The following is a 21063-nucleotide window of genomic DNA, read 5'->3' on the forward strand; positions in this document are numbered from 1 at the left end:
TTTGCCCCCTATGTGTCAGAACATGTGGGAGATGTGAAGGACACCCTGTCAGGGGCGACCTACAGCACCAGAATGGTTAAGCACATCTAATTACAGACCGGCATTATAATTTATTATGTGTAATCAAGTCAGATACTGCAATCCATAATTAATCCAAATGCACCATCTATCACATTTAGGGGGTAACAGTATTTCAGTTCTTCAGTTCTTCTATTCTCAGTAGCTGCTTTTGACATCAATTTATCAATTTAAGCTACAGTCCTCATATAATACATACACCATCACCTCCTGTTATAGTATGACTACGTACATATATTACTTATAAATTATATTAGTGATTTGGCAATGAGGTCATCTATTCTGCTCTCATCATCTCTACATACTTCTATTACATTTCAGGCATTGTATATTTAACAAAATGTGAATATAATTATCCTTCATACGATATAAATCTTTCGCACCACCTTGAATAATGAGTAGACAGCAGTGCTATTTCGCTGGCAGTAAATTATACTTGTACTGTAGCCTTAACTGAGCCCTAATCAATATTGTTTTGACAAGAGAAACATCACAATTAAATTATTTGTTTTCAGCACAACCCTATTTGTATATATCTAATGACTTTGCTAAAAAAAATAATTAGCCTAATATTCATTAAAGAAAATTAAAATCAAAATTCTTTAAAATGTCAATATACTGTAAACTGATTAAATATTTCAATCACTTTCATTTAGTTAAGCAGTTTTAATTAGAGTTGTGCACAGTAATGATGGGAAATCTAGTTCATTTTTGTTGTTAGGACGTTATGATCTAGTTCACTCAAAAGATTAGTTCATTTAGGTCATTGCATCACTGGCTCTGATAGACAGCTCATAGAAGTGATTGGAAACAGAACTAGTCTATTACACAATACACATACAGTACAGCATTTCTACTATTAGCTCATGAGATGAATCTTGTTCAAATGATCAGATATGTTTAATATGTTTGATCTTTTAATATTTTAAAAAAGCAATCATTTATATAGCAAAGTAGCAGTGACATGTTTAGCTCTGCAATGATGAGAAAGACCCAAATTAAGAATATTGTGACGTGTCACTTTTTTTGCTTTTAAAACACAGTAATTGGGAAAAAAACAGTAATTGGCAAAAAAACATACCTTTACCCCATCTTATTATTTTTAATTGCACCCATTAATGTCACTGAATGAACATCAGGACTAGATTAAAAATTAGGTGGATGGGACTACAGCTCCAGGCCTCTACATAAACATAGGCCCATCATCATTACAGAATTATGATACCCAGCTGCCTCACTGGCACACAGTTTGCTATAAATCATAAGTATTCTAATTGCATTTCTGTTTTCCTCTCAAAAATATTTTTATTTTTCAGTATTTAGGGAGATAATGGGTCTGATAGTGCTGGGGTTGTGCATGCCAGCATCTGTCATTTATCTAGCACAATCTATAAAATGACAGAAGCTGTTTGGTTGCTATGCAACTTTTCCATTTGGTCTATCTTGAAGGTTTGATACATCTCCCCCTATGTTTTGTGGAATAAACAGAACTACAGTATATAGCATGCAGCACTCAGCACTGTGTCTTGAGCTGATGGGGAATGTATCATGTGACTTGTGACCTACAGTACATGATCCACTGGCCTAATTGAACTACTGCCCTATATGCCAGGAGAATGACTCATGAGTCACCATGACAATCTAGTTCAATCAGCTCCACATAACCCTTACAATGTGTGAGCACAGCAATGACACCTGTGGTCGTTTAGCAGTACTGACTCATGCCTAATGGAGCTGCTGTGCTCTCTCTGTCACGTGTCTAACTCATCCCACTTGTTTTAATTCCTGATGAACTGATCTTTGCCAGAGCTGTAAACTGAGTGAACTAGTTCATTTTGAAGATTAGTTCATTTTGAACTGATTATTCGTGAGCTACCCATCACTAGTGTGCAGACCCTCGTGTTTTGGGTTTGGATTTAAATCAGTATTGTGTTTTGGTTTTGGATTTCTTTAAAAAATATATAAAACAGCTATGTATGTATAAAACAGCTAAAATCATGCAACTTGGACCTATTTCGTTATTATTATAATATTATTAACACCAATAACATTCAATTCCAATCTATTCTGACCAATTTTGGCACCTGAAATTTGGGGGAAGGGACTTACATGCATTCAAAAACATCATGTTTCTATATCCAAGATCTGACTTGCAGGAAGACCTGAGCTGGGACTCGGTTCGACTCGAAACCAGGTGTGTTCAGTTTCAGCAGAACCGAACCACTCATCTCTAGTTGTATTGTTATTTATTTTATTATGTAAAGTATGCTGTAATTTTTAAGGTTATGGTGCTGTATTTTTACATATAAATATTATGAAGTATTAATTTGATGTATTCTGCAGGTATGTAGCTCTGTTAGACGCATCTTGCAATACAATGTATAACGCAGTAATGAAGGAGAGTAACAAACTAAAAGTGTGGGGTGTGCTGGGGGAAGAAACCGGAGCGTACCTAGTTAACAAGGACAGGACAAGGCTGCTCTCAAAAAGAGATCTTATAGGTAAAGTTTCATTTTCAATATTTATTAATGTGTTATGAGTGTTTCATGAAATAGGTCAATCCCTACGTTGGAGTATGGCGCAAAATAGAAGATACAAGCCACACTGCCATTGTCAAAATAAGGGTAATTGTAATTTTCTGTGTTGTTCTTTTCTTGGAATTGGCATGGTCAAGTCAGTCTCCGCTCCCCCTTTCCACGTAATTAGAAACATTTCTATGCTAGAACACGAATAGATGGAATGATTTGGACAAAAAGTACAGTACTTCAATTGTAAGAAAAGGGTATACAGTAGGTGCTAGTTCTAGTTCTAGAATCAGATATGCTTCCCTGGAGAGGTGTTATTTTATTGACTGCTTTAAGGTTTGATGGTTAGGACCTGGACAGATAATGCAGAGTAGTACATTATGGATCATAGATGCATCATGAAGAAGTTCTGTAGGCAAGAGTAGAAAGTGGAAACAAATTATAATCAAAGGAATCAATCATTGGTACTGTAGATGGGATGGGACAATTGTTTAGATGTGTTGTTACTAGTTAGAGATGTAGGGTGAAGTAACATCATTGAGAGCTAAGTAAGTGAAACCAGGATTAACAATTTTACCCTGGAAGAAACTGATCACCAATGCAATGCTTTATATAAGATTGGAGCATCCACTGAAAGGTTACTGAGAAAATCATTCAGGCAGAAATATATAAGATGCATTATAGGGATTCCAGTTTAAATAATAGGTGGACACTATGCATGAGATGAGATTACAGTGATGAAGACAAAAGATATCAGGTATGGGTGTATTACAGATATAAAGGTATCAGATATAACTCAAAGGAGGAGAGTCTACAAAATAAATGCTGAAGGAACATTGGAGCGGCAGGGTAACAGCCAGGAAGGAGCAATGCCATAATAACCAGAAAGAGGAGCTGATGTTTGGTATTTAAAAGGGATGTGAACTGTATCAAGGTTATCAGATAATTACATAGGGGGGTAAAAGAGAATAATGACCCTTAGATTTAGAATGCTAGCGATCATAAGAAACATTTCGGAGAGCAAAAAAGTTAGATGATAGTTATTGGATGAGGTGGGTATATTCAAGGAATTTTGATGTGATGGGGAATTTAGAGATTTGTGAATAGTTTGCAGGAGAGGAAAAATCATGACTGTGGGGGAAATGTATCAAGCCTTGGAGAGAGATAAAGTGAAGAGAGATAAACTACCATCCAATCTAGACACCAGCAGCATATTTCGTTAAGTATAGCAGTGATACAAATTAAATGCCACTGGTATTCATCAATACAGTACGTACCTCACCAGCAAGGTCCAGCGACGACCTCCTCGTCAGCGGGGTCCTCTGCTTACCTGCGACAGGCTACTCTGTCATGTGCATGCGTGATGGTCAGTCTATGCTTGAGCGGGCTTTTATAAAAATAATAATATTTATATGCAGATACTGTAGGTTCAAATAAAAAAATGATAAGACACTTTATTATGTAAGATTGCATAATGGCCAAATGGAAGTAGATCCTTCCAGACTTCCACAAATACATTTCAGTGTTTAGTTGTAGTTGTGTATCAGATGTGCACTATTTATACATAAATTAAGTTAGTTTTTATTACAAAACTGATTCATATGTACACACAACTAAAGCCTTTATTGTGTTTATCTCTGTCTGTTTAAGCTCTGGATGGCTCAGTACAGGAGAGTGAGTTTGTGTCTGTGGACAGTGTACTTGGACTTATCACACCTAAGCCGCACTCTGTCATGCTGCTGTCCAGTCACTATCTGACACCTGTTCCTAGTGGTTTCTTTGTGCACAGTGAAACAGGGAAGGTCCTCCCTATAGCTGGAAACGTCGGGTATGACCCAGCCACCTCTCAGGTGATCTCTACTGTAGATTCCGCTTTTGGTAAGTATCATTAAAAAACAATAATTAATGTAATACAACAGTTATCAGTGATAGATTAACACCAACAAATCCACTAAGAGAGTGTACTGCACACAAAACAACTGTCAAAAAAATGACCAAATATGTACAGTACCACCATGTAACATTTATCTCTGATAAAGTCCGTGTCACATGACAAGTCACTGACTTGGAGTATGTATACAGTATAAGCTATCATGTTAGCATTTGTAGCATATACAGATGCAGTGAATCTTCCAGCTGAATGGATGACAGTTACAATGACCAGCTGAACCTTTATACTGTATATGTTGTTTAGAGCAGATTGTAGAAATAATTCTCTACTGTCTTGCAATTTGCATTGTATATTACTGCAGCAGATAGCGAGTAATTTGGTGGTCTGGAGACTTTTACAAATAGCTGCTTATATCATTGCTTGTTTACACTTGGCGCTACAGCTTCATCTTTTTATATTCAAGGTAAAATTTGGAAAACAGGATTGCCAATCTTGCCATATATTAATTACCCTGTGAATCGAAGTACTGGCTTACCAGTGGAGTGTAAACTCTCTGATGTACATCAAGCTCAATGCGAAAACTTCACAAGAATGGTGGATCCCATATCAGGGCTGGAAGTTCCAATTCTCGCAGTAACAAGACATCCCAAAACACGCCAATGGCTGGCTGTAGGAGGGACGTATATTCATCCACTAACAAACATACTGTCACCAATAGAAATTGGTAGTCCTATGATTGGAGATAGAGGAAAACTGTATCCAATTCTAGGTGTTGGAATAGATAACAACACAGGTAAATACCATAATAACATGTAAAGACATATTTATATAAGTGACAGTTTTTTTGTTTTGTCATAGTTCTAAGCATTTCTGAAGATATTGATGCAAGAAAATTGTTTATTGTCATTTGTCCTTTTTTTATATTGCTTTTTACAGTAAATTGAAAAATATGATATAAGTAAAATATTGCATACATCATAATAATATATAACAGCTAAATGTTGCACACTCTTGGTGATCATATATACTTATGGTGCATACACCGGTCAGATATGTCAGATGACCGATTGAACGATTTGAATGATTTTTCCAACGATTTGAATGATTGAACGATTTTTGACTGTATTAAAATGAATGGAATTGTGCAAATCTAACTGCAAACACATCAGATGTCAGATATCGTTATCTGACCATCGGGAACGCGCACTGTTCATCGTTGCAGGGACACATGTCAGATTTTCTTTCAGATATGAACGATTGAACGATTTTTAAAATCGTTATTGTGTATGCACCATTACTCCTACAATGTACATATTTATCCAACTCTCACATACAGTGGTGCACATTACATTGCTTGGTGACAGATTAGAAATGTAACTACAATATCCATCCTATTACCACTGGAGTATAGCCCCATGGATTATTTTCAACATTACTCCTAAAATTATCTTTATTTGATGCTCAGTAATGTCTTAGATTAGTCTTAAATGATGATGTTGGGGCTGTCACTAAGCGTCACTCTCCTAAATTACAGTGCTTTCTTACCATTAGAGTACCTCTATAAGGTGTGCCTAGAAACAGTGCTGGTTTAACAACAGGGCAGCTGGGGCAGTTGCCCAAGGACTACCACACACAGGGGCCCCCATATATGCCTACAGTTCATCACCAGTGTGGGGGGCACTATAACCAGGGGCGCCGAGAGGGGGGGGAGTGGGTACAGATTACTGGGGCCCGGGCTTCCTGAGGGGCCCGGTGGGGGCCCGGGTCCGGCGCTGCTCCCCCTCCCTCACAGCAGCCCAGCACACAGCGTGTCTCCTATGCCTGTGGGGGGGAGCGATCACACTGATCGCGCCCCCCCTGGCTTTGAGCAGGGCTGAGGGGGCCCAGAGCGCCCCCCTCCCCAGCGCGCAGTGCCGCTTCGCGGCGCTGCAAATCTTTTTCTTTTTCCCGGAAAGGGGGCGTGGCCACGCCTCCCACAATTAGGCCACGCCCCCTAATACCCGGGCCCACCGCGGCTCTCAGCGGGCCTGACTATAACATATGTGAAATCATGTTTCTGTGTGGCATAATGTGAACTGTGGGCAGTGTGTTTATTACATTTGTGGTGCTTAGAGCATTTATACATCATACGCTTTTATAACATCACCAGCATATCATATTGACAATTTTAAGGGTAGGGCCCCCTACAAGTTAGCTGCCCTGGGGCCCCATCAAACCTTAACCCGACAATCCCTGGAAGGTGCAAATGCCATCCCACTGAACGCACTGAACGTATAGACAAAGTATTAAAATCCTTTTATATAGAAAGTAATGTTTTACCATGTTTGCTAAACAAGGAACACCCTGGGCACTGTCCACACCTGGAATCCCTTGTTCCATAGAACATGTCATTTTTGCATGTGAGTGTCAAAAGCATGAGTGCACCTTGCTTTGCATTTGGGAGCCTAGTTCAGAGATGTACTTTCACCTGACCATGAGCGTACATCTCAAATGTTTAGAGGTCTGCGCCTGCTCAGGCCCCATTTTGCGCATGTGCAGAACGGGCCTGCGATCTCACTCGCAGACCCCCCCAAGCTGATTGACATGCTGCGGCATTTGGGGGGCAAAGCCGGGGTGTGTCTGGTCACCATTCCTGCAAACGGGGGCGTGTCAACCCCATTTTGTGGGAGGGATGAGACCAGAGTCTGCGTCGGCGGACACAGATTTCTGGCCTTTTACGTGGCCAGGTACCCGGTCAGGCTGCAGGAAGTTTCAGCTCCTGCAGCCTGCCATAAGGAGCAAGCATTGCATCCATCGGTGTCTGACCCCTCCTTCTGCATTTGTATCTGAGATGGATGGATTTGCACAGCCGCTTGCGTCCGGCTCTGTAAATCCGTCCATCTCTGAATCAGGCCCTCAGTTAGCAGCACCTGGGGCTATGTTTGTGATAACAGGGCTTTTTGCTGCTTCAATCCATACAGAGAAGGGGTTACCATGGAGAAATCTCAGATTTCTCCAGCAGTTCTCATAATTAGTGTAAATATCACTGCCCCATACACTAGTGCAGTGGTCTCCAACCTGTAGCTCACCTAGCTGCAGTACTTCCGAGTCAACTAGGAGGAAGTGACCTCTGACGTGTGCTCCCCCGCGGCATCGACGTCATGGGTGGAGCCACAGGGAAGCACGTCAAGGGTGATTGCCGCTGCACTAGTCTCCCAAACATTCCAGGAGAGTAGGTAATTATGTTGTAATAATAATATTGTTATAAACCAAGCTTAGTGGTTTTTGGAGCAGCTGTTCTGGAACTCGAGCAATACTGAATTGCTCCAGTACAGCGGTATCTGCCGCTGCAACTCACGGTGAGTTGGATACTTAATTAACAGGGGCCATCAGGGCTTAGTAATGAATAAACCCCCAAGACTTTTACAGCAGAGTCAGAAATTATACAGAAAATATAATAAAAATAATAATAATTGTATTTATATAACTGTATCTCTAATAAGATTCAAGGCACTTTACAGATAACATGAACATAATACAAAGGTTTAGATTTGGACACAATACAGAAACCATGAACATAATACAGAGATCTAGACTTGAATGAAATACAGAACCATGAACATAATACAGAGATCTAGACTTGAATGAAATACAGAACCATGAACATAATACAGAGATCTAGACTTGAATGAAATACAGAAACCATGAACATAATACAGAGATCTAGACTTGAATGAAATACAGAAACCATCAACATAATACAGTGGTTTAGATTTGGATAAAATAGAGAAACCATGAACATAATACAAATGTTTAGATTTGGCTAAAATACAGAAACCATGAACTTAATACATAGATCTAGATTTGGATAAAATGCAGAAACCATGAACATAATACAGAGATCTGGAATTGGACAAAATACAGAAACCATGAACATAATACAGATGAATAGATTTGGATACAATACAGAAACCATTAACATAATACAAAGGTTTAGATTTGGACAAAATACAGAAACCATGGACATGATACAGAGATCTAGTTTTGGATAAAATACAAAAACCATGGACATGAAACAGATATCTAGATTTGGATAAAATACAAAGGTATACAATCGGGAAGCCGGCTGCTGGATTCCCGACAGCCGGCTTTCCGACTGCTTTATCTCGGCGTGGGATAAATGACCGGCGTCCATATCTAGATGCCTGTCATTTCCCCGACGCCGGGAGACTGGCGCCCGGCATCCCGATCAAAGGGATGCCGGGCGCCGCTGGGGGGAGGGTTAGGTTTAGGGCACCCGGGGGGGACTTATGGTTAGGCCCCCCCAGGAGGGTTGGGGTTAGGCTAGGGGGATGGAGGGTTAGGGTTAGGCACCCCCGGGGTGAGGTTAGCGTTAGGCACCCCCCCGTGGGACTTAGGTTTAGGCAGCGGAGAAGGGAGGGGTTAGGGTTAGGCACTTAGAGGGGGGATTAGGGTTAGGCACTAGGGGGGAGGTTAGGGTTAGGCACCCCTAAGGAGGGTTAGGGTTAGGGGGGTTAGGTTAGATTAGTTTATACTTACCTTACCACGATCGGGATTTCCAGCGCTGTCGGGCTTCCGCTGCCAGGCTCTGCTGTTTTGTCGGGCTGCCGCTGCCGGGATTCGAACTCCCGGCCATGCGGCAACCGGGATATCATACCGATTCCGATACAAAAATCATGAACATAATACAAACGTTTAGGTTTGGATAAAATACAGAAACCATGAACATAATGCAGAAATCTGGATTTGGACAAAATTCAGAAACCATGAACATAATACAGACGTTTATATTTGGATAAAGTACAGAAACCATGAACATAATACAGAGATCAAGATTTGGATAAAATACAGAAACCATGAACATAATACAGAGGATAATAATTGCATAAAATACAGAAACCATGAACATAATACAGAGATCTAGATTTTAACAAAATACAAAAACCATGAACATACTGTTATACAGAGGTTTAGATTTGGATAAAATACAGAAACCATGAACATAATAGAGATATCTAGATTTGGATAAAATACAGAAACCTTGAACATAATACAAATATCTACATTTCGATAAAATACAGAAATCATGAACATAATACAGAAGATTATATTTGGATAAAATACAGAAACCATGAACATAATACAGAGATTTAGCTTTGGACAAAATACAGAAACCATGAACATAATACAAAGGTTTAAATTTAGACAAAATACAGAAACCATGGACAAGATGCAGAGATCTAGATTTGGATAAAATACAAAAACCATAGACATGATACAGAGGTCTAGATTTGGATAAAATACAAAAATCATGAACATAATACAAAGGTTTAGATTTGGATAAAATACAGAAACCATGAACAAAATACATAAATCTGGATTTGGACAAAATACAGAAAATACAGAAACCATGAACATAATACAGAGGTTTAGATTTGGATAAAATACAGAAACCATGAGCATAATACAGAGATCTAGATTTGGATAAAATACAGAAACCATGAACATAATACAGATGTTTAGATTTGGACACAATACAGAAACCATGAACATACTGTTATACAGAGGTTTAGATTTGGATAAAATACAAAAACCATGAACATAATAAAGAGGTTTAGAGTTTGACAAAATACAGAAACCATGAACATACTGTAATAGAGAAGTTTAGATTTGGATAAAATACAGAAACCATGAACATAATACAGAGGTTAAGATTTTGACAAAATACAGAAACCATGAACATACTGTTATACAGAGGTTTAGATTTAGATAAATAACAGAAACCATGAACATAATACAGAGGTTTAGATTTTGACAAAATACAGAAACCATGAACATACTGTAATAGAGGTTTAGATTTGGATAAAATACAGAAACCGTAAACATAATACAGAGGTTTAGATTTGGATAAAATACAGAAACCATGAACATAATACAAAGATCTACATTTGGATAAAATACAGAAACCATGAACATAATACAGATGTTTAGATTTGGACACAATACAGAAACCATGAACATACTGTTATACAGAGGTTTAGATTTGGATAAAATACAAAAACCATGAACATAATAAAGAGGTTTAGATTTTGACAAAATACAGAAACCATGAACATACTGTAATAGAGAAGTTTAGATTTGGATAAAATACAGAAACCATGAACATAATACAGAGGTTTAGATTTTGACAAAATACAGAAACCATGAACATACTGTTATACAGAGGTTTAGATTTAGATAAATAACAGAAACCATGAACATAATACAGAGGTTTAGATTTTGACAAAATACAGAAACCATGAACATACTGTAATAGAGGTTTAGATTTGGATAAAATACAGAAACCATAAACATAATACAGAGGTTTAGATTTGGATAAAATACAGAAACCATGAACATAATACAAAGATCTACATTTGGATAAAATACAGAAACCATGAAAATAATACAGAGGATTATATTTTGACAAAATACAGAAACCGTGAACATAATACAGAGGTTTAGATTTTGACAAAATACAGAAATCATGAACATAGTGTAATACAGAGGTTTAGATTTGGATAAAATACAGAAACCATGAATTTAATATAAAGGTGCTGTAGCCATTTGGATCATCAGTTCCAAAGATTATTCATCCTACCCACAAATCATCCAGGATCAGTACTTTAACTTAAAAAATATATATGTGTGTTTTTAGATTTTAATTTAGATTGCTTGATTTTTTATGAAAACAAAATGCCTAAGCCTTAAATCATCAATCAACCAATTTCCACCCTATTATAAATTTAACCATAGGTTACTCTATTAATAGTTAAATAATAAAAAAAAAAACAGTTGATAATTATGTTATATTTTGGCATCTGTTGAAAAAAATATTAATAAAATTAGCTTTTAGGAATTTGTATAATGAAGTGTCATCATAACAGTTCTTTTATTGATGTTCACAGAGTGCCTCGGTACTTATTTTGTTTATGAAGTACTTACTCTGCTGTAGAAAAATCATTGCTTGCTCAATTGCCAGAGGAAAGAAGTTATTTCAGCATTTTTTCAAATCCATGTGCTATGATCAAGCATTCTGTTTTTGTTAACTCTTTGGTAACCCAAATTGGCCAATCCACTGTATAATACTCATATAGTCACTTTCTGATATTATAGCTTATGCTGTTTGCAGTTTTATATGTAATAGGCAACAAGCAGAATGTCACATAGATATTCAATGGGATATATTCAGCATCCCGGCGGTCGGGATGGTGATGCTTACATTACCGGCGCCAGAATAACGACGCCAGTCAGAATCCCGGCGCCAGCATCCTGACCGCCAAGATACCAAAACTAAGTAGCAGGTTTGGGGGTTAGACACTAGGGGGAGGGTTAGGTTTAGGGTCCGTGGAGAGGGAGTTTAGGTTTAGGCACTGGGGGGGAGGTTAGGGTCAGGCACCAGGGAGGGAGGGTTATTGTAGGGAGAGGGGGAGATACCAACAAGTGTTGGTATGCTAACCCTGTTGGGATGCCGGCGTCAGGATTTTGACCGCCGGGATCTCGAGCACAAGCATCCGGTACCCAACCCTATTCAATAGTTCCATAGGATTTACTTTAAAGTGCTTGTGCATTTCTGTATTGGCTCATTAGACAACTCCAACTCATTTGCTGCTTGACATTTATCATTTTCCAAAACCTCTATAGTTTACTTGTATATCATATCAAATTAAGGGGCCTATTCATTAACATTTGACATGATACAGTGAAAATTAATTATCTAACTTGCCATCATTTGCAGTGGCAAACACCAGTCTACTGGAGAAATTCAGTATTGTTTTGGTGACAGGACAGCTACTCTGAAAAGTAACTGTTCCACAAAGCTCTACACTACCACTTTCACACTTAACACTAGCATCAAAAGTTTACTCTTCAATCACTGATGCACACTTCAAGTTTCAAAGATCATGGAGGGGTCCCAATGGACCCCTCTTCTCAACCAGATCTCCTCTGTATAGGAGCAAGGCTCAACTGGCTAATACCATCTGAAGATGGTGATGGTTCCCGCAGCCAAACTCCAAAAATGTTTCTGTTTTCATAGCTTGGTTAATAATCATCCCCATAGTAGTGTGTGGTGACAAGAGGCATATTGGAACTTCAGTGCACACTGGGGATCTCTCCTGTGTTGCACCTTTAATGAGTGGGTGCATTACCTAAAAATGTGAAAAACATACAGTAACTACTACTGTAACTTTCAATTGAAGAAAAAAATCCTTCTTTCCTCAAAGCAAGCCCCTATTCCTAAATATTAATCTCATTGGGAAGCTGATCTGGGTCTATCTGTAAAGGAGGACTCATGTTCCTCCATCAGGGAAAAACCATGCACATCATATACATATACGCATGTAAAATTTATTACAGAAGGTACCTGGTTCCCACTAGGATACATAACATAGTGTATTTGGATCTGCCTCTTCTCAATGTTGTTGAGATTGTGAGGATCTAGGTACCTTTATCCATATGTAGAGGTCATGCCCCAATATAGCTGTATTTTGGGATGAGATTGCAGATCTCTTAAGCAAAGTGGCTAGTGTAGCCATTAATATGAATCTGTGATCATTCCTTCTAGGGCTCCCAATCGATGTTTTGGGTAACACACCTGATAAGCTGGAAACTGAGATCGATAATGCAGCCAGATGTTTGATTGCCTCACATTGTAAACGTCCACATGCACCTTCCTTGCAATTAGTCATTAGCAAAATTTGCGTTTAGATGCAATGGAAAAAATCATGGCCTATCTCTATAACAGATCCTATAAATTCTCTCAAGATGGGATTGGTGGTATTACTTTCATAATCCTCCCTCCCAGAGCTCCTCTACCCATAACCTGTTGTTCCATTTGTTTAACGCCCAATTCAGATGGCACTAAAATGTGTCTTCTTTTTGTTGAACCTTTCAGTGGATGTCACTTCATTTTCACTTATTCTGCCCATTCGTCCATCAAAGAACCTGCAAATGGGCCTTTATTCCCCACCCCAGGTTTATTCATCTGTTGTTGTTATACTGTAGTTGTGTGACTTTTTGTCACAATGTAGGATGCTGTCAGTCTAGGTTTGTGCTGGTAATGTTAAGTTATTCTAAATTCATTAAAACAGATAATTCAATAAGTCTCTTGAGCAACTTCTGCTTAATTTAAAATAAGACAATTTCTTGTAAATGTATTAAGACATTCATAACCTTATAATTATGCAAACTAATATGGTTAGTATTTAATCAGCAACTTGCATAACACAGCATGCTGCTGGTTTACAGCTGGGTTCCGGCATTATTTCGGTGTCTCTATAAATTAGCCTATCCTTTCTAGCACCTGTAGTCACTTATAAATTGACTGCAATATAATACAGTGTACGTTTCTAACTTCCCCATTCAATAGTATTAAGAAATTAGAGAAATTGTGCATATATAATGATCAGGATTAGTTTTCTTTCATTATTTTTATTATCTGCTTTGTATATTCATAGGAGATGTTGTTCCGCTGGGAGGTCTGATGTCTTCCGCAGGCTCAATATCTATTTTGGGAGATATCTTCCATGAGCCGCTGAGTGGGAAGAAGGTTAGAATTCAGGGAGCTGTTGTCCAGCAAGATAAGGTGACACCACATGCCGGGGGCTATCAGGCCCTGTTAGACTTAAACCTAATGATGGCTCAAATCGCCGTCATTGACACTTTGAAGGCACACAGAGACTTGTTCTCAGAAGATCTACCTGTTGTAAAGGAAGAATTTGAGCATGCTTATACTGCCCTAACTAAAGCTTTGGACAGCATGAAGAAAGCCATTACAATGAGGAACCAACATGTGATGTCAAAGTTGCACAATGTTACTAGCCAGCTAAAAATGACAGTAGACATTAAGTGTCATGGCGGAAATTTGGGTGAGCTATGCAAGAGAGTACTTTGCATCCTATAGCCTCTCTAGGTAAACAGGTGCTCTCTCTCTCTATATATAATATATATATATATATCAATGTGCAATGGCTGAACTCAGCGCAGAAATGAAAAATGGATCATGTGGAGGTGATTGATAAAAAATAATTGTTCCAACTGGATAGTAGATGGATCCACCGATTGGACTCGCTGTCCCCAAAAGGAGTTAATAAGACACTGTGGGGTATATTTACTAAAATGCTGGTTTTTAGAAGTGGAGATGTTGCCAATAGCAAGATATTATCTGCAGCATCGCATAGCAACACCACATCCTCCACAGAAGGGCGCCATTTTGTCCCTCATCCAGGGTCAGATCGTCAAGGGGGTTCACAATCAGTGCAATCGCTCTCTCCCCTCCTATCTGGTGCATGCAGAAAGACTGATGCTGCACTCAGCGGCAGCAGCAGTCTCTCTATACTCACTGCAGCCCAGTGCCAGGAGAGGGGAAGGGAGGAGCGGCAGATCCGGGCCCCCGCCGGGTCCTTTCAGCAAGCCAGGGCCAGGTAAACAATACTCGCAACCCCCCCTCTCAGAGCCCCTGTCAGGGCTATTTTCTGGAAAAATAGGTTCAGGAGCTGTGGGTTGAGCTACAGGGGGTGGAGCTATAGAAAAACAATTATATATATGTATTAACTATATTCATACTTACCAACATTGAGCTCACATCTTCTGGGAGGGTGCTAGCCAGACTCATACTGCGGGGAACGTGGCTGGTAAAAAGGGGCGTGACGAGTCAATGGTGCAAAATTGGGGACGGGGGAAGGGGCGCGATCGCGTCATTGTGACCCCGTCCCCTCTTCACAATGCCGAGATTAACGACATTGTGAAGCGGAGGACAGGGCCACGTTGACGCGATTCAGCGTGAATCGTGTCACCACCCCCACGCTGCGGGGGTGTATGTATGGGGAAGCGGGGGGTGCCCAGGGAAATGCGGCGGGATGTAAGGGGGTGGTGGCAGCTGGGGGCTAGTTTCCCGGGGGGCAATTTTTCGGGAGACTCCCGGCATCCCGGGAGAGTAGGCATGTATGACTATGTTATATATATAAATATATATAGTATTTAGAAAAGAAGGCACTCAAAAGGGACTTTAAAATTAAACTTATCTTATGGAAAATACATTTAGGTCCAGGACATTTCGTCATAGTTAATGAGAGGTTCAGAAACTGAGGAGCTGATCCAGACCTGCTTGCTAGAATGCGTTCGCTCGTAGCTGGCCGGTTGTTGCTTTCTGCACATGCGTAGGCATCGCAATGCGCGTGCGCAAACCAGTGCAAGAGATCGGGAAACGTTCGCTCGCTGTGCATAGACGGTCCAGCAAAGTGAGTGACAGGAGAAGACGTCTGTGGGTGGTGACACGGGCTGGCCGCTAGAAACAGGGGAGTGGAGGTGCGAACGCAAGCGTGCCGGAGCATCAGAACGCCGTTTAAGAGGCGTGCATAATTAACAGGCAGCATCATTGTACACGTCACCAGGTTGTATTTCACACCTTTTTTACATTGATGTATTATATATTGTGGCCTTACTGAGGGACCATTAATGACACTATTTAAATGATATCCTGTACACTCCATTTGTTTTGTTATTACTTTTTTGTATACGGTAACTATTTGGTTCTCTTCTAGCTTGGTATTGATGTCTGTGTGTGTTATATGTTTCATCACAACTATGTTAGCGCTGTATGAAAATAGGTATTAGCTCTAGTGCATGACGTCGAGTCTTGCAAGACCTCAGCCTATGTTTCGTTTTCTGACTGGAAGAGGACGCTGAAGTCCAGCACCATGCCCTGGGAACACAGGTATTTATTGTTGGATTTTTGTTTGTACACTTGAACAACCTGATGAAAGTTGCATTAAAATGTTGGCGGACTACTACTTTGCCTGCCGGTTTCTCATTTCGGCACAGAGTGCTGCCATTGCACATTGATATTACAATGCTCACTTTGTTTGTGAGTAATTGGAAATGGCACAGGACCATACTCAGCTCTAAGGAGATTGATTATATATACTGTATATACAGCTTGAAACTCTCTACTCTCTGCATTTGCTCTCAACAGCTCTGTCATTTTCTTCTTTATCTCAGTAACTGATGCAAAACGGGAAAAGAGAGAGGTCACACGGTGTTAGCATTGCAATCTGTTTCTCGGCCAAAAACTGCTTCACGGAGAAAGCTGTGTGGGCTGGTGCGTTGTCCTGATAGAGGATGAAACCATTTTTTCGCAACTATGGCCTCCTTCTGATTCTTTCCGTAAAGTTGCTAGAACATATTTGTAGTAATGTTGATTCATTATTTGAGTCCTACTGTAAGTCTACGGTCAATTAAAAAAAAAATTCTCAATCTTTTTTCACATTTATTTTTGATGTGCAAGGCCTTCTGGGACGTTCATCAACTTTGACATATTCATGACCGTCACTAAATCTTTTGTGCTTGTGACATATAATCTGCCCCATAAGCCTCGGTAGCATACGGAAAGATTTGGTGGGCGTTTTGTTCAATTTAACTAAATATTTTAAGTTAACACGTTGCACTTTTGAACTAAGCATTTTTACGACGCACGGGAAAGACCCAACTTCTTTGAACACTTTGTAACAGCAAACTATCTGTGCGAGAGGGTTGAAACTTATGCTGGCCATACACGCTACAATTATCGGGGCGATCCGCCTGATATCGACGGATCGCCCCGATAATTGTAGCCTGTGGGGGGGCGACCGAGGGTTAAATATTGCTCGGTCGGGCATGCCCGATTGTTCAGCATGCCCGTCCGATGCGATATTTCCCGTTAAACTGTCGGCAGCATCGGGCAGTGTATGCCCAGCCGCGGCGGACAGACAGACATTTCCTGTGTTCCTTCCTATGGAAGGAACAGGAAAATGTCTGCTCCCCCGGGGGTGGAGCGCAGATGTCTGCCGAATACGCTGTGAGAGAAATCTCAGTGTATGCCGGCGACATCTGCGGCTGGCAGCCGGCCAGATAAAATGTCTGTCGGTCTGACAGACATTTTATCTGGCCGTGTATACCCAGCATTAGAAAACTTTGGGATAGTCCAAAGTCAATGTTCCCCCACTCCCTTTTAACTCACGCAGTATGGTTTATTTTTTACAAGTACAGTCTTGTTATGTAATAGCCAAACCTCGTATACCATTTATCAATGTAGAGGCAATATATAATTCTATAATTGATATTTGTAGAGTACAGGCACGTTAGACCAGAAAGAAAATCAGCACCTTACTGAAAATGTTGATGTTTTGTTTTCACAATTAAAGTAAATATAATGAATTGTTGCTTGTTTCGTCATGTGGCTTTAGGCTTGATAAGATATCACAAAACAGAGCTGTGGATTCCTGCTGTCCTTGGACTGGAGATCCCAGATCCTGGACCTTCTGATCTGATGGTTCCAATTCTTGGAGTTGAACATGATTTTAGCAAAGGTCACCTAATTCCCTTGGCTGGAACAATGGAGGACTACCAGGGCACAGGTATAAGAAATGGTCACCGACTCAGTGCTGTGTTTATATAATGTTAGCCATATTTTACTTCATGTCTGCAGAACTTGAAGAAGAAGAAATTATGAAAAGATAGTCTAGAGCAGGCCGGGCCAACCTGTGGCTCTACCAGCTGTTGTGATACTACAAGTCCCAGCATGCCCTGCAACAGTTTTAGCATTCCCTAATAACAAAACTGTAGCAGGGCATGCTGGGACTTGTAGTTTCACAACAGCTGGAGAGCCACAGGTTGGCCAGGCCTGGTCTAGAGTAAAACATCACTAGTGGTCCCTAAGAAATACAATATACTGTAGTATGCATTTATTTTGAATATCCCAGGTTAAATAACCACTTAGGGGTAGATTTACTAAAGTGCAGGTTTTTAGAAGTGGGGTTGTTGCCCATAGCAACCAATCTGATTCTACTTAACATTCATCTAGTTAGCACCTTCTAGAAGATAATAGCTAGAATGTAATTGGTTGCTATAGGCAACATCTCCACATCTAAAAACCCGCACTTTAGTAAATATACCCCTTACACATTGAACTTGGGTGATTTATAAAACTCTACTTTTGCAAAGATTCATAGAAAGGTATATCTCTTCAGGAAGAGCTTATATTCTCATGTATTGGTTTATTGAACATTATGTATTAATGTTTCATGAAGGAAGAATTGATTTCAATTCTGGTCTATGTACTGTAGTTACATACAAGGAACATGTCTTCAGTGACGAAGGTTTGCTCCATTTAGACAGAACCAGGAGACTGGTATCTGTGGACTGCTGTGTGTTTTGCATGTACTAGTCTATGTAGTAAAAAAAAAGAGCTATATAAACAGTAGAATTATTTACTAATGCATTTTGATATTAATAGTACTTTGTATGAAAACATGACATACTCTAGTCTAAATATGAGAAACTATGAAGGCAATTCAGGCGTCTATGTACTAAAAGTTGGATTGAGATAAAGTGGATGGAGATAAAGTACCAACCAATCAGCACCTAACTGTCACTTTACAGGCTATTGGGTCTATTTATTAAGCCTTGGATGGAAATAAAGTGAACGGAGATAAAGTACCAGCCAATCAGCTCCTAACTGCCATGTCACAGGCAGTGGGGTCTATTTACTAAGCAGTGTTAGGAGACAGAGTGAAAAGTGATAAGAAAGTGATAAGGTGCCAGCCAGTCAGCTCCCAACTGTCATTTTTCAAACACAGCCTGTGAGATGACAGTTGGGAGCTGATTGGCTGGCACCTTATCACTTTTCACTCTGTCTCCTAACACTGCTTAGTAAATAGACCCCTGTGTTTGAAAAATAGCAGTTAGGAACTGATTGGCTGGCAATTTATCTCCATTCACTTTATCTTCATCCAAGGCTTAGTAAATAGATTAATGTGTTTGAAAAGTGACACAAACTGATTGGCATGACATGATTACCGAAATTCTACAGTCTGTGAAATATTTGGTAAACAACTGTAAGTAATGTCACTAGATTTTCACAAATGTAACTTTAGTTCCCAGACTATAAGAAATGAAACTCTTCACGTAACAGATTTTATTAATGGTGTTGGTAAAAGATTACTCCAATAATTATCTGGTTTTCATGTGCTAAATTATAGAATCAGGCCAATTTATAAGGAGCCTATTTATCAAACCTCTTTTACTTGTTAATGTGTATGCATAATTATGACTAAATTAAGTTTGCCTATATTAAGCCTATAGTGCAGGAGATAGTTGCAAAATCTCCAGCTTTTAGTGGCATATTTATCAAACAATATTGGTGGGATATCTACCGAAAACACCTGTTTTAGCCACAAATATTAAGTGTCACCCAGATGTATGTACTGGGTGCCATAGAAGATATTGGAGATATCTGCCGTTTTTGATCACAAAAGCAGCTCTTATGGGTTTCTATGATGACTGCTAGAATACAGAATTTACTGAGCTCCTGAATGTTAAGCATCCAGGAGTTTAGCCTAGGTAGCTAATGCTATTTATAATGGGTACAGTGTGTGCGGTGCACATGGGCCTCTGGGTCCAGGATGGCCCACACCGCACACCCTGCACCCATATTTAATTATACTTACCTTTCCGCAGATTCCGGTGTCCTGTTCTGTAGCGCCGGACCGGTGCTGCAGAGCAGCAAAAATTCACAGGGAAAATGGCAGCACCCATTTTGTCTGTGCCTCACGCATGCGCAGAAAATACTTCCCCAGGAAAAAGGCGCAGCCACCATTTTCCTGGAGACCTGCACATTTGCAGTGCATTCTGGCATGAAGACAGAATCTACTGTGCTGACAAAGAGGAGGGGTCCCAAACGGAGGCTACACATGGGCCCCATCCTCTCTTAAAACGCCCTTGCTAATGCCTATAGACTACGCACCACAAAAGTTATATACAATAAAGAACCAAAGATCTAAAAATGGCGCTGGTTCAAGGGAGGGTGTCAACTTCCTGGCATAAACAACACTGATAAAATAGAAAGATGAATAGCGCTAAGGTAATAATAGACAAATATAGATGTTATATCTGCAAAAAGAAAGTATGGTGGTCGCTCACATCAGCTTAATGATATTGCTCAGGTGCTTGTAAAGGGCGGGGTTCTGATAGGCATGAAGGGAGTCAGCATTGGGAGGATGTGCTGGTCCTTATAGTGCCATTTGGAGGTTTTTGGGGTACCTCCTAGGTGAGTCAGCTCTCGGCTTATACATGTGCTGTTATCATGCAGTACATTAATTGCAATTATATGACCCAGAGTGGGTGCTACTATTTGTAGTAATAATTATTTTGGGGTGAGCGTTTGGGCGTGGGGCCCCCGGACTGGCTCTGGCTGGGCCTTTTTCAGGGCATCACCACTTGATTCGAATAGATATATTTTCATCACCTTTCCATTTGTTTGTTTATTATTTATGTAATTTTAATTATTTCTTATATTAACACTTATTGATTATCTTGACACATCTATACTTTACACTTCACTATCACCTTTCTTCCATTTTTCGTGTGATGCCCTGGGAGTGGTCCTTGGCTGGGTTCTTTTGGGCTGCTCTGCGCCTCGGACGTGAACCCCTTAATGTTAGAGATGCCGGTATAGAGGAGCCTTGACGCTGGCCCGGTGCTTAATCATATATT

The 21063-nt window shown here is 39.9% G+C and overlaps 1 protein-coding gene across 1 annotated transcript in view; it reads left to right on the plus strand.

Annotated features, from left to right (window-relative positions):
- LOC148513765 (uncharacterized) overlaps positions 1–21063 on the plus strand; it is a 160579-nt gene that overhangs the window by 66578 nt on the left and 72938 nt on the right. Inside the window, exons 14-18 of the mRNA XM_088481433.1 lie at positions 2422–2579; positions 4254–4481; positions 4958–5287; positions 13992–14402; positions 17757–17927. Of these exons, the coding sequence (XP_088337559.1) occupies positions 2422–2579; positions 4254–4481; positions 4958–5287; positions 13992–14402; positions 17757–17927 (1298 nt within the window). The remainder of the gene's footprint in view (positions 1–2421; positions 2580–4253; positions 4482–4957; positions 5288–13991; positions 14403–17756; positions 17928–21063) is intronic.

The sequence above is a fragment of the Taudactylus pleione genome, unplaced genomic scaffold (genome assembly GCF_031769625.1).
Source record: "Taudactylus pleione unplaced genomic scaffold, aTauple2 ptg000270l, whole genome shotgun sequence".
NCBI classification, from domain to species: Eukaryota; Metazoa; Chordata; class Amphibia; order Anura; family Myobatrachidae; genus Taudactylus; species Taudactylus pleione.